At 41.7% G+C, this 13,778-nt stretch overlaps 1 protein-coding gene across 2 annotated transcripts in view; it reads right to left on the minus strand.

Annotated features, from left to right (window-relative positions):
• Positions 1-1,678: 1,678 nt before the first annotated feature.
• The window catches only part of TNFSF8 (TNF superfamily member 8), a 55,500-nt gene continuing 43,400 nt past the window's right edge, over positions 1,679-13,778 (minus strand). For both annotated transcript variants that reach the window (XM_085615820.1, XM_085615811.1), the window contains exons 3-4: positions 6,273-6,335; positions 1,679-2,857 (exon numbers count right to left, since the gene is read on the minus strand). In XM_085615820.1, the coding sequence (XP_085471946.1) occupies positions 2,472-2,857; positions 6,273-6,335 (449 nt within the window). In that variant the 3' untranslated portion in view covers positions 1,679-2,471. The remainder of the gene's footprint in view (positions 2,858-6,272; positions 6,336-13,778) is intronic.

The raw sequence follows: 13,778 nt of genomic DNA on the forward strand, positions 1-13,778 counted from the left end.
GTCTCACATCTCTTTCTTGAACTTTATTGGCTGACAGTTTCTAAACGGGTCCAATTCAAGCCTCTTTGCTATATTTATTTTTTATTTATATTTACTTGAGTTTAATATAGCACTGAATGTTTAAGGCCAAAGCTAGAAAAGGGCCACACTCCATCCAGGGCCTAGGAACATCTTACATCCCTTCTCATCCCCTAAAACCCTCCAACCAGGCCTTTTGCACTATACCTAGGTTCCATTAGGCCCAAATGGGAGGACGTTCTTTTGCAGTGCTAGGTCCTAAATTGTGGAACTCTCTTCCCAAATCCCTTAGGGAAAGTACCTGCCTTCTTGCGTTCCACAAAGATTTGAAAACATGGCTATCCTACGTAGATAGATCATTTATTTCATCAAGCTAAGCGTCAGGAAACCCTGTGGGGTAGCGGTGCTCTTTACAAGACTATGAAACACAAAAATAAATAAATACATGACCTACTTTCAAACAGGGAACCTTTCCACTTTTTTTCATTCCTGCAACTGTATTTTTTGTTTTTTAAAGTTTGATTTTAATTTCTGATCTTTATTTCATTTTGCACTTGCTGTAATCTTCATTATGTAGATTCATGAATAATGTTACGGATTTTGATATATTTTCTGTCATTTTTAAAGTTGATACACATTCAGACTGCAACAGTGCTTCCCAAACACTTGAGAACCATGCCCCAATGTTTAGAACAACAAATGTTTGTGACCCACCTAGCTTTAATAGACATGAGTCAGGTGATATTTTTGTTATGTGGTAGCGCACTGTCATATACAGACAGCACATTTCCCACTAAATTTGAACATACATCCAGTTTTACTGATACAACTATATTGACACAAATGATAATGCGTGGAAATTAGGTTTCAGTGAATATTTTTCATTTGTGCATCACCAAGAAAAGTGTCAGGATTTGTTTTGATCCTATTAAAACTCTATTTGCATCAAACTTCTGAATTAAAAAAAGGGCTTCATTATTAGTTTTCATAATTGCTGGTTGTGTTCAACTCATTTACAGGTATTTACATTTTGGTGTGTGTTAAACCAATGATATCCTACAGCCTTTCTTTCATACTCTCTATTCCCCAGCAAGACCATCACACAATTAGCTTTACCTTTCTTTTTCGGGCTGCAAACTCACAGGAGTTTGTAAACACCAATCCCCATGATAATCAACAGAAGCAGCAATTTGTCATAAGACATATCTTGACATTTGACCTCTGTCTTTGAAGCACAGCAAATGTGACAATTTAATAGTATCCTTGTTTATTTATTTCTTGGACTTGTGCAGCCCACCAGTGTGCCGCAGCCCATAGTTTGGGAAACACTGGTCTAAAAAATGTGCCTCGAAATATAGTAGGTTATATTAGTCTTTGTTTCACATCTGTGATCCAGAGGGCATTAGAACCTTTGGTGCCCATTTTACTAACATGGAATTACCATTCAGCAAAATCGTACTAGGGTTGATCTGTATCTGCATCTAGCAGTTTTATACCAAGGTGATTTAACATTCCCATTCCAAGATAATGAAGTTGCAATAATAAATATCATGCACACGTAGTTTTACCACACCCAAAATCCACGCATTTCCCAATTACAAACCTTTTTTCTCCTCACTGGTTCCTCCAGGTAATATCTGGAGAAAAGGATGTGGGCAAAATATAAGGCAGTGCTTTAATAATGAACAAGTCAGAAAACCAGGATGAGGTACCAAGTTTTGCAGTAGGAATGTGCAAAGTTGTGTCGTTTTTGTCTAGTGAGGTATGTGTAATCCTCATAAGAACTACAGGTATTATGCGTACTACACAAAATAAAGCTTTTCACTTTTGCCTTCCTTCTGCATGTTAATTACAGTAAATAATAAAGTTTGATAAATAAGTCCTTGAATTGAGAGTAAATAAAAACAACACTTTCAACCTTCCATTTTCTGTAAGACAAATTCAGAACATTGCTAGTTCAATGTGGCTCACGGGATATGAATCTCGTTTCATTGCTCCTTCAAAGACATTTCTGCTCCAACCAAGTATTACAGTAGGAAGTCTATGTCAGCAGCTATTCTTAAAAAGACTTTCATGCCTTGACGTTCCATCATGTGAGAGAATGGATTCCAGTTAAAGTCCAGTGCCCCTTGGTAGGCTCCGTCTATTGCAGAAGTTTGAGGTTTTATCCTGGTCCTGCCAGCCACTTCCGTCCATTCGTTAATGGTGGGCATGGTGCACCTTGATAATGCCATAAAGAAGATGGCATGCTGGACCAGGGCCAAGCTCGGGATGGTGATGGATGGAGGTGATGAGTTGGCTCACCATTAGCTCCCATTTCAAAGTTGCAGATCTCCAACAGCCATACGTTGTGGAAAGACAGCTTTTAAAATCATGTCTTCCCAGGTGCATGATACGGTAAGCGTACAACTAGCGGAAATAATGGAGGCATCATAGCCTTGTTTTGGTGAATATCAATGCAGAGCGAATATTCCAAAAATATTGTTCCCAATCATTGTCTTCGTATCAACAAAGTCTGCCCAGTTTGTGAACACGGACACACTATCGTTAGTTCTTAGACTGAACACAGCACCGAAGAACTTACTTATGTAGACCTTCTCAGAAGAAGACTCTGGTTTGCAGGTGTGTAACGTCTGATGCCTCAGCTGGCCATTCACCCAGAGTTCTATTCTCAAGTCTATAGATTCACCCTTACATTTCCTTCTGAAGTGCAGATGGCAGTACACGAAGTAGAAGCCTGGTGTCTTTATCACTAGGTCTCCTTCTTGGTAATCAATATTCTCAAGGATGCCGTCACTATTCCACATTATTTTCTGAGTAGACTTTTGACGCGTTGCCACTGTTGAGCAAAGCAAAAGAAAATTTGGGTAACAAGACTACATTTGCATGGACGATCACAATGGGGTCAGTTCACAAAAACACTTTATAGCATCAGCTTTGGAAATATGTAAGGTCTAGTATGGGAAGATGATAGGCCTGAGGTGCGGTAGCAGAGCAGCACATTACATGAATATTTGTAAAGCACACGTTCACCCGTGGGTATCACGGTGGTGAATAACTGATGTTTATTGTTACCCGTCTCAATAGTATTTATTTGATCGACCTCAGAAGGATTAATGGCTGAGTGGGCCTGCTGGGATTTGAAATTGCAACCATGAGGTCAAACACAGGTCCCTACAGTGGGTACGTCAGTCCACTAAGCCAAAAGAACAGGAAAAGGCCTAAAAAATTTTCAATCTGTTATTTTTAGAGGGTGTGTGTGTGTGTGTGTGTGTGTGCGTGCGCGTGCGTGTGTGTGTGTGTGTGTATGTGCACTTTTATTTTTACAACAGATCCACAAGTCAAGAAGTTATAGCCATGTGGATTTCACTATTTTGCTCGCGCTGATTTCCCAGTGCTTAAGACATGTATAGTCCTTCACACAGAGAGGTTGTCTATTGCAAGCTTGAGAAACACCCTGGAGTCATGTGTTTGAAAGACAGGCTCTTCTGGGGCATACATCAATTGTATTGATTACTGGTTCATTTGTATTACAACAGAGCCAGATAAAGAACGTCGGAGGCTTAAGTCCTATATTGGATGCATGCTTCTTCCTTTGTGCATCACTGAGCATCAAAGTGCTAGGGAAATATTTGTTATTTAATTATTTTGGGATTATTTAAACAGAAAGACGATAGACCTGGAGACAAGGGACAGGGATAAATAAATGTGCAGAGAACTGTGAATTACAGTAACATACATGGAACTTCAGAAAGGCTACTCAATATGCATTCCAGAAGCAAAGTAGGTTAACAACCACAGCTGACATCTGGGGGCAGAGGAGGTGATAGCCCAGGACAACAAGCATTTGCAATGCAATCGGTCTTGCCTTTGGGACCTAATATGTAGATAGCTATGCAGCACATTAGCCTGGGTGCTGAAACATTCACTGTTCTTTAACATTGAGGGAAAGGAAGCACCAATCTGCATGACACACCAGGTATGGGAACACATGGAGAGAAATATTGCCTTTCAGTGGGAAATGGTATAGTCCTAAGCTCTGTTTTTGATATAAAATCAGGGCCTTCGGTAGTCATAGCACTGAAAATACAAGATTTGAAAAAAATATTATTGTCTATAAGACAATTTCTATGGACTGGAATCTAGAGAATGCTAAAGTGATTCTGGTATTTTACTGACCTTTACAGGTCGTTTTCTATCAAGAAAGTTAAATAGAGACAGATATCAGAAAAAAAATAGAAAGTTCCTCAGCAGAAAGCAATTCTGGTATTTTACTGACCTCTACTAGTTGTTTTCTATCAAGACAGTTAAATAGAGGCAGTAGAACAGAAAAAAAATCCTTAAGTGGAAGCAGACAAGTCCTAGGGCTGATCTCCGGAGCCCACAAAGTACATACACATATAAGTATATACTAAAGTATATTCAAGAGGTCTTGAATGCTCGACCTAAAAAGGTTTCTCATGTGGCCGGCGCAAGATAGGGTTACATGGTAGGGGGATGAATAAAGAAATAGAAGGTCTTAAATTCCTTCCTGAATGTCATTAGAGAGGGGCGACATCTGACCTGGAGGGGGGAACAAGCCGAGGGGGTCGGATAAAAGATGGAAGAAGGACCGCATTCTAGTTTTGCAATTACGTGCTCTAGGCGTCTTCATAAGCACAATGTGTGTGCTGCTTGGGCTCTAGGTGGCTTCTGAAAAGGTCAAGTATTTGGGCAGATAGTAAAGCTTGTCATTGTGGCCAGCCTAATAGAGTGTACAAAGGGAAGGATGTGGCAAAATATAAGGCAGTGCTACTCCTTCACAAATGTGATGGCTATCCTGTCCACCTTATTACAAGTGCATTATATACAATGCACTTGTAATAAGTCAGGCACATTTGCGATTGAGTAACCCATCTGACAAACTCCAAACAAAGCCCGAAGTCTCTTAAATGTCATAGTTGCGATTAGTTGAAGCCAATGAAGCTCCACGAGAGTGGGAGTGATATGGTTGTGCATAAATCTGCAGTTGATCAACAAGTAGCCAAGTAGAAGAAAGCCTTGAGTTTATGAGAGAGGAGACTGGGAGGCCACTCAGCAGAATATTACTCCAATCAATATGAGATTGGAATAGCCTTGTATGGAATATCTGAATACCAGAACTGATAGGTATTTCATGAACCTGTGAATAAGGATGATCCGATATACCATGCAATCTGGGTTTGTTTTTCAAATTTTCTGAAAGCCTTTTAGGGGTTGGTGTAAAATTGCAAGGATCTGATGATGGAAGTGCAGTTGGGAGGGAAGCCTGCTAGCTGCATAGAGTTGAGACATTGATCAATTTGAGGTTGCCTGTTGCGTTTGTTGAGTTGATGAGCAAGTACCCAGTCTAAGTGTAAGGTCAACTCCAATAATCCATGATCAGGTGATGTTTTGGCATCCACTCCCTTGGCAATTATTTAGGGCAAGGGTATTGGTTTTACTTTGAGTTGTAGTTCTGTATCATTGCATACTGATGAAGAAATAGGCTTTGGGGGGACAGTTGGGTGCTTAGGGGATCCATTTCATTGTTGAATATCATAGAGGCAAGAACAGAGCCTGTGAAGACTCTGTGCTGGACAGAGAATGAAGGAATATGGAAGCATACATCTGAACTTACTATGTACTGCCTTTGTCCTGTGAAAAGGAGACCCAGGTGAAGAAAATTTGAAGATCTCCTTTGCAGCTCACAAAGGGTGTGGAGAAGGGTATTGATACTCAACAATTTTGAAGGCCACTGAAAGGTAAAAGAAGGCACAGGTGGAGGTGGGGGCGGGGTTTGGATAACCGATGAAGAGAGATAATTAAATGAATAATTATTTTCCCCTCTTTATTGTCTGTCGAAATCCCCCCCGTCGGGCTTTACCCCTCTTACCTGCACCGGCCATGGCTGCATCTGCCTTCACTGCCGTCATCTGAACCCTACTGTTTAGTAACTCTTGTAAATCAACAAAAAAGCTCTAAACTAAAGAATGGTTTAAGTGGTTGCAGTGGGGGCTGAGCTGGACAATATTTGAATGTGTGAGTGGTTCCTCGGCTCCCAGCCAAACAAATAACCAAATAAAGCATTACTGTTTTTTAACCTATGGAAAAATGTGCATATGCATAGACATTTGTTAGTGGACAGGTAGCTCCCTCATGAGGAGGGCATTGAAAGATGGTGCTTTTCATAATGGAACAGTCCTCCTGACTACGTGGAACAACACTGAGACATGTCAGAACTTCTGTCCACTCACACTGGAGCTGTGCCACTGTTGTCTTCCTCGCCTGTAGTAGACCCATGAGGTTTTGGGGGAAGTCTGAAAAAGAAGCAGAAACTGGGTCAGTCACACTGTCCAACAGAGCAAGTCCCCTCTGCCGCCATTTTTTATCCCACATCACCCAGACTGTTCAGTTCTATTCCCACACCCTCTTCATCCACCTAAGTAGCTTCATGGTAATGAACATATCATGCCTACATATCAGTGCTTACAAGTGCTTTCCTCTTCTGCTGTTCACATAAAAGGCCCTTATTCTGAGTTGGCTGGAGGAGTCGGTTCAATTTGTCACATCTGATAAAGTCTGACTCGCCGGACATCATAATTTATCAGCTAACATAAATAGCACCTAGTATGAGTTTTGGGGTACCAGCATGCACATTTTTGTACCTGCTATATTGTCTTCCCCTGTTAAGTTCCAGCAGGCTTGATCTGCCAAAATTTAATGAAAGGTGTGGTATTTAATAAAAGCAGTATTTACTGGGTGTGATAAATACCACGCAACTCTGAATTCTGACACTTGCTTGCAACAACACGGAATTTGTGTCTTTATCTGTAGTCCTTAATGTACTTACATGTTCATAATTCATAATTTTAGCATATTGAAATGTCTTATGAATTAGAAATCATAACGTGTCGTGTGTGTGTGTACGATTGTGTACTATACTCACATAACTGCAGATTATGGGTTCAAAATGTTCTCTGCTGCACACATCCTGCTCAAACTAGCCAGCTGCACACATGGGGCCATATAATAAATTGTGCCCCAGGGACGCAATGTGTATGTGTGCCCGCTTTGTGAGCCCCGGAGCCTAACAGTGTTACAGAAGGGGCCACAGAGCCTGTGCGGCCCCTTCTGTAATACTGATAGCGCTATCATGAGAGGGCATTCCCTCATTTGCATGAGGGGTGGGCCCCAAACAAATGAGGGAATCACTTTGCCTCCATGCCTGCACCGTATTAGAGTAGCGGGCGCAAAGGCAAATATGCAGAAGCAAACATGCCACAAAAAGGTAGCGCACTTTGAGTGTGCCTCCTAAAGGCAGCCCTCTGGAGGGAAGAAAGGGGGTCCCGTTGACCCAACCAGACATCCTCCTGCAGGAAGGTGCACCAACAAACAGGGAAAGTGCGCTATATGCATCATAGGGGCCCGGGTCAATTAAAAAAAAAATAATTCATAGCTATCAGTATATTCAATGAAACTGTTTTCCATTACTTTGACTTCTCCACTCAATGAATGATCTTGCATATCTATGCGTTTGCCATAAAGTCCTGAAATTCATGAGTTTTGAAGACATTCCTTCCCTGTATATATTAGTTTCATGGAATGCCCTAGCAGGCACATTCATGATACATTCAGAATACATGAGCTAGGCTGTTTGGAAAACATATTAAAAAAATATGTGAAGTGTGCTGTTTTGCCATGCTACCATATTGCAAATTGAAATGATGGAGTAAGTATCAACAAATGGTCATGCAAAGGGTTGTTTTTGGCATGCAGTCGTACTCACCCACCAAGGTGGCATGCTTCATCAGCAGCATTATGCTCCTTACTGAGTGATCACTTATATCTGGGATGTAAGAGTAATGTCAGGCTCTTTATGCCAAATAAATCCCTATATATTTAAGTGGAATGGTACCCTTGCCAAAAGAAGAATACACACACACACACAAACAATAGCTCTCTCTCTCTCTCTCTCTCTCTGTCTCTCTCTCTGTCTCTCTCTCTCTCTCTCTCTCTCTCTCTCTGTCTCTCTGTCTCTCTCTCTCCCTCTCCCCCCCCTCTCTCCCCCTCTCCCTATCATATAGGCAGCAGAGAGAGAGAGAGGGGCACAATGATATGGACTGGAAATTGTATGTTGAATAACCCTGCCATCATCCTCATGTTTTGATACTAGAGTCGAAGGTATCATGTCTTTCAACCCCATTGTGTCAGTACGGATGATATGATTATGTTTGAAGTAATTGTTAATTAATGTTGTTGCTGTACGTCTACATATAATCATGTTCCTGTGTTTCTCACTTTGACTGGCCATCTTGTCATTCATATATATTATAGTTGACAAGAGCATTGGATTAGATATACACAGTTCTTAGTGTTACAATTGGTATGCACACAAAGTGTGCCTACCAATAGTTATCCAAGGTCAAATTCTTTCAGTTTTTTCGTAAGGTGGCAGATATTACAGTCTCCACAAGAGAAGTGTCCAGTCACCTTTGGGTGGCCTACAGTGTATCCTTAAGTGGGGTGTCCACCAATTCCCAGTGTCTAGCGGGGAACAAAGTGTCTCTCAGTTTGTTTGACTGAATAGCATAGACTGAGCCCTTTCGTAGACCTCACTTCTGAGTAAACTCCATTTAGTGGCGAGTCCATGTGCCGTTTTTAAGAAATTGGTAGGGTGAATGTACATTTCTGTCTGCGAAGAAGGCTTCATATCATTGCCTTCTTGAAAAGTAGGAGTAAGGGCGATGACAGATCTGTGTAGAGAGGGAGTTGGTGATTCTGGGATCAAAGCAAGAGAAGGTGTAGTGTTGTGCTTTTTACTTTCCTGATGAGATTACTACTGTCAATCGAAGTGCTCTTTTTTGTGTACCAGATATAGTAGAGTTCTCCAGTTTACAACTGTGTAGGTGTTGAAACAAACGTGGAGTAGGAGGTGGGCTGCTGGATTCATTCATTGGGTTTCTTTGCTGATGCATTACATTTTATTGAACAAACTGAGACATTTCATCAGTTGAGCAGTGGCATGAAAGACACATGGGCAAGAACTGGAGCTTAAACATCTCGTCAGAGGTCTGATTTAGGGAGAACATCTTTCCCTCTGTGAAGCAAGATGTGTTCAGTGCCAGGTAATTCACCTTTTTCAGGATTTGCCTTGTCAATACTTTATGTTTAGCAACTGTTTTGTGTTTCATTCTACAGGAGATGATGTACATCTGTGGATTATCTCACTCCTAACATGTATCGCTCGGGCACTTAAACCAGTTGTTGTTCACAAATTGTAAGCACTCCTGTAGACCAACAATCACTTAAGCCATTATCAATCAAGTTTAGACCCTGGTGGGATACTGAGACTAACCTTCTTACCACTAGAGAAGAACTGATTGTCGCATGATGCCACTATGTGCTGACATTCTTGGACCTCTCAGTTGCCTGTGATACCATAGGCAATCATATCTTGCTTGAAAAACTGTCCACCTCAGCTCAGATAACTGGCACCGCACAGTCCTTCTTGAGTCCTTCCTGCTAAGCCACTCCCAACAAGTGAAATTGGGAACATTTTCTCCAGGATCACAAATATCCACTGTAGAGTTCCCTAAAGCTCTGATCTGATACCTTTATTCTTCAACATTCATATGACACTCTCAACGCCATCTTGACCACGGGTAAGGTAGACTTTAAGTTGTGTCACTGCCTCATCAATATCCACAGGTGGATTAAGAACAATTCTTTTTCCCTCAGTGATGAAAACCTGGAAGTCCTGTTGGACTAAGTCAACGCCTCCCTTTTCCTTTTCGTCTGAAATGCTGGACATGGCCACCCACCAAAGCCTATTAAGAAACCTTGCAATTTGGAATATCTATTTGACAGTGACCGTTCATTCATCCCCAAACAAATGAAACCTCCAGAATTACTTCCCACCATCTCTGGCTGCTAAAGAAGGTTTTGCCATTGCTACACTGCTTAAAATAATCTTCCTGGTCATTGCAGCTGTCCAGTTTAGAATATCAAAACATAATTTACACTGTTCTTCCTAATGTGATCATTTAAATGCTTTAGTGTACAAAACGTGGCCACTCAGTCTGAATTGGCAAAACCACATCATACCTACCCTAAAATCCCTCCATTGCTTCTCAGTAAAAGAGAGGTCATTCTTCAAGATCCTCTTCACTGTGCATAAGGCACTATATGGAAATCTAATCAATTTACCTCTCAAAACGGTTTACATCTTACCTTCCGCCAAGGAACCTAGAATCCTCTACCAAAAGTTTCCTGTCAGTAAGCTGGACCAGATACAAGAAATGTAATGGAGGCCACCTAGGTGCAGCATGAACCACGCACACAGAATTTCACCTACAGGTGACCATTTAGGTGCTAAGCAAAAGCCATTGCATAACTGCCCTTCCTGCTGCATCTGAATGTATAAGGATATTTTTAGTTTGTAGAACATGAACATATTTAGAGAACTATCTGAGGGCCTTACGTTTTTGACATTGTCTGTGTCCTGGCATTCAAGCATTTTTACTGTCATGTATGTTCAGGGTCAGATTTTCATTTGAGTGTCTTTTGGATCCTAATTTATATGTCTGCTGAATGTGCACTGAAGACGATAAACTTCAATTTCTCAATCAGTGGTCAATGATGTTTCATTATATTGAGGCTTGGCATTTGTGAATGAAAGTGGCAACGAGAAAGACTGAGTCACCAGCAAGAGGTGCAAAACAGCAGTGATCCTGATGACACTTTATACCAGAAGAAATTAAGGTACAAAACATTTCAAAATTGATCCCAATAAAATATGACCACTTAGGGGGTAGGTGGTTAATGCACATTTATAATCATGTTGCTTCTTCAAAGAGCTAGTTTGTTTAATATTGGTAGGTAACTGGGGAGCCTGGGCAGTAAACATGTCCTCTAACTCCATGTAGAGTAAGACTAAATTCCAAAGCCTATCCAGTGCCCTCTCAATGCTGCTAATAGAGGATGCCCAACTTTTGGTTTAAATGACCCATAATGGGTGACCTACATCATTCTCTCAGCAGACTGATGGGAGGAGAAGCAAACTCTATTATTACAGAATCATATCTAACATGCCAGGATTCCTCACAATTATGGTAAAAGAATTGCATCCCAAGCTGGCAGGCCATCACATGTGTTGGAGATGTATTAACAATTCCTACCAAGTTTCTTTACTCCAGAGAGTCAGAAGAATTTATTGATCTGGACAGAGATGTATACATGCCCAGATTTTAGTTACCTTTGGCCTGGTTCACAATTGTAGCTCATTAAGTAGTATTGCAGCAGTACTACTTACTTACTACAACATGCAATTCACAAATCAAGGGGTGAAAATGTCCAGGTCCATTGCTCATGTATTTGCTATGTTTAGATCACTGCACATGCAAGCATACTAAAGTTTACTGCTTTGGGGCCGATCACGATATCCGTTGAAAACCCTTCTGATCAAATCGGGTTCTGCAAGTCCAACCGACTGATTACGATGCTTCCCAACATCGTTCGGTCGGACTCGCACGGACTTCAATGGGAGCCTGTGTTCTGAATCAGAATACAGGCTCCCATTGAAAAAAGGGGTGGTTGGGGAAAACCTTGCACCCTGTGGCAGGCACCAAAATGGTGCCTGCCACACTGTACATGGTTGTAAAGAGGGTTCCCATGGGTACCCCCATGGGCCCCAACCGGAGGCCTCAGGGCGAATGGGGGCCTGCTAAAGGCCCCCAAAGTCAGATTCCAACAGCCGTTTCGAGTCGGGCAAGCCAATTCAGAACGCTGTCAGAATCGGCCATCGGAAACCGTGTCCATAGAGCTGTACGATTCGGCCCCGAACGACTCGTGCTGTCTGAATGCCGTTTGGAACTGAATCGGACAACCCGAATGGTTTCCCTGCATCGTAATCGGTTGGAAATGTATCCGATTCGGTCGGAAACATAGGTTCTGAATCGGATTAGGAGAATCCGAATCCCGTTTGGAGCCTTTCCGACTGACCTCGTAATCGGCCCATTAGTAGTGAATGTGGGAGGGACAATGGGAGTATTGGGAAAATGGGGTACATCTACTACTAAATGGAAGGGATTTGGGGAGGAAAAGGGAGGGGTTTAGGGAGGGGTAAGGAGGAGTTCAGGAAAGGGCACACTAAAACAAACACTCATCCACAAAAGAGTAGGACCATTGCTATTCAAACACATAAAGCCAAATTTACTAACAAGTGGCTCACTGCAGCGCAGCATGCAAAGTTGCTGCACTACATTGCATCACCTGAAAAGAGAAGAACTGCATCATATCTTCAAGAAAGGGTGCAGTTCTGCTCTCTTCTTGCGCTGACACACTCTGTGCTACCTAGCATCAACACAGGCATCAGAGCACCATAGTGCAAGGCTATCTGCATTGAGGCCAGGAAAGATTTTGTGCAGGAAGGGTTACATTCCTGCACAAAAACTCTAATTGATTTTGGAGCTATTTTGTCTTTAAATTTGTGCTGCAGAATACAGTATACATTCAAAGGGGAAATCACAAGAAGAAATAAAGATATTTCTCATTGTTTTGCCAGCCTCGGCGAGGCACAGGATTCTGGCTCAAATCCATGCCTGCAAGTCTTTGTAGATATGAATTTGCATCTAAATCCATGGATGGATACATGAAAACTCCCTGCTGCAAGGTAAAGCAAAGCAACACAATGCACTGTATTGCGTTAGTTTTCTTTTTCTTTTTTTTTTTTTTTTATAAATCAGCACTATTTGTATTGCTTTGTAAATGCAAAAAAAGATTTTGTGAAGGGTTTGCATTAAAAAAGCAGTGCAAACCCAGTGCAAGACCTCTGTAAATCTGGGCCCATACTTGTAAATGTACTACTGCCTTGAAGGTGACCTCACCACATGGGTCACAGACAGGTACTGCAAAACACTTCCATAGAAAATAATGGAGACAGGGACTTAATTTAACACCAAACCACAAAACCTTGGAAATTCTTCACAGTAGGGAACCAGAGGCTATGGGGGGTCTTCAGGGTGAGCTAACCTCCAATCACGAATGTTAAAGACAAGAAAAGCCACCCAAGAAATTGTTCACCTGTTCTTTTTACAAGTGGTTGTCTACCGCAAGCCTATCTCTGGATACACGCAAAAATGTGACAGGATGTCCTCACACACCACCAGGTGTCATGCTTCATCATAGGACTACCCTTGCTCTTCAAAAACTCTGTTTGATGAAGACCGGGCCTACACTTTATAGTAAAGGAGGCACTTCTACCTTACTCCTGAACCTGTGATATGAATACACTAAAAACCACTGTGATACATCAAACTACCTTTTGATTTAAGTGAGATATCACTGTATGTTAAAAACCAGTGTGGAGACTAGGGGAACCAATACCCCATCACCACTCAAACCATCAACATGTTTCTGTCTCTTGGCTCAAAAGAGTCCATGGCATTCTTCAGGATGGAATACAAGATCATTTTGTGGCATACACTCCTCTCAGTGCCATTATAAATCTAGGCTGGCCTTTGTCATCCCTCACAATTCCTACGTCTCTAGGTACGTAAAAAATAATAAACACCCACAGTTTTAAGATAAATAGTCTTAAAGCAACAGACAAACACAAAACATGCACTTTTGCGTGCACAAATTATGAATGTGACACTGCACTCGTGTATCACACGTTCCAAACTGTAATGATGTGAGACCAGCTCACATCTCTCTTACCCTAAATGTGGGTCATCTGGGCCCAATGGAGGAAGGAACCCCTG

The sequence above is a fragment of the Triturus cristatus genome, chromosome 1_2 (assembly GCF_964204655.1).
Source record: "Triturus cristatus chromosome 1_2, aTriCri1.1, whole genome shotgun sequence".
Lineage (NCBI taxonomy): Eukaryota > Metazoa > Chordata > Amphibia > Caudata > Salamandridae > Triturus > Triturus cristatus.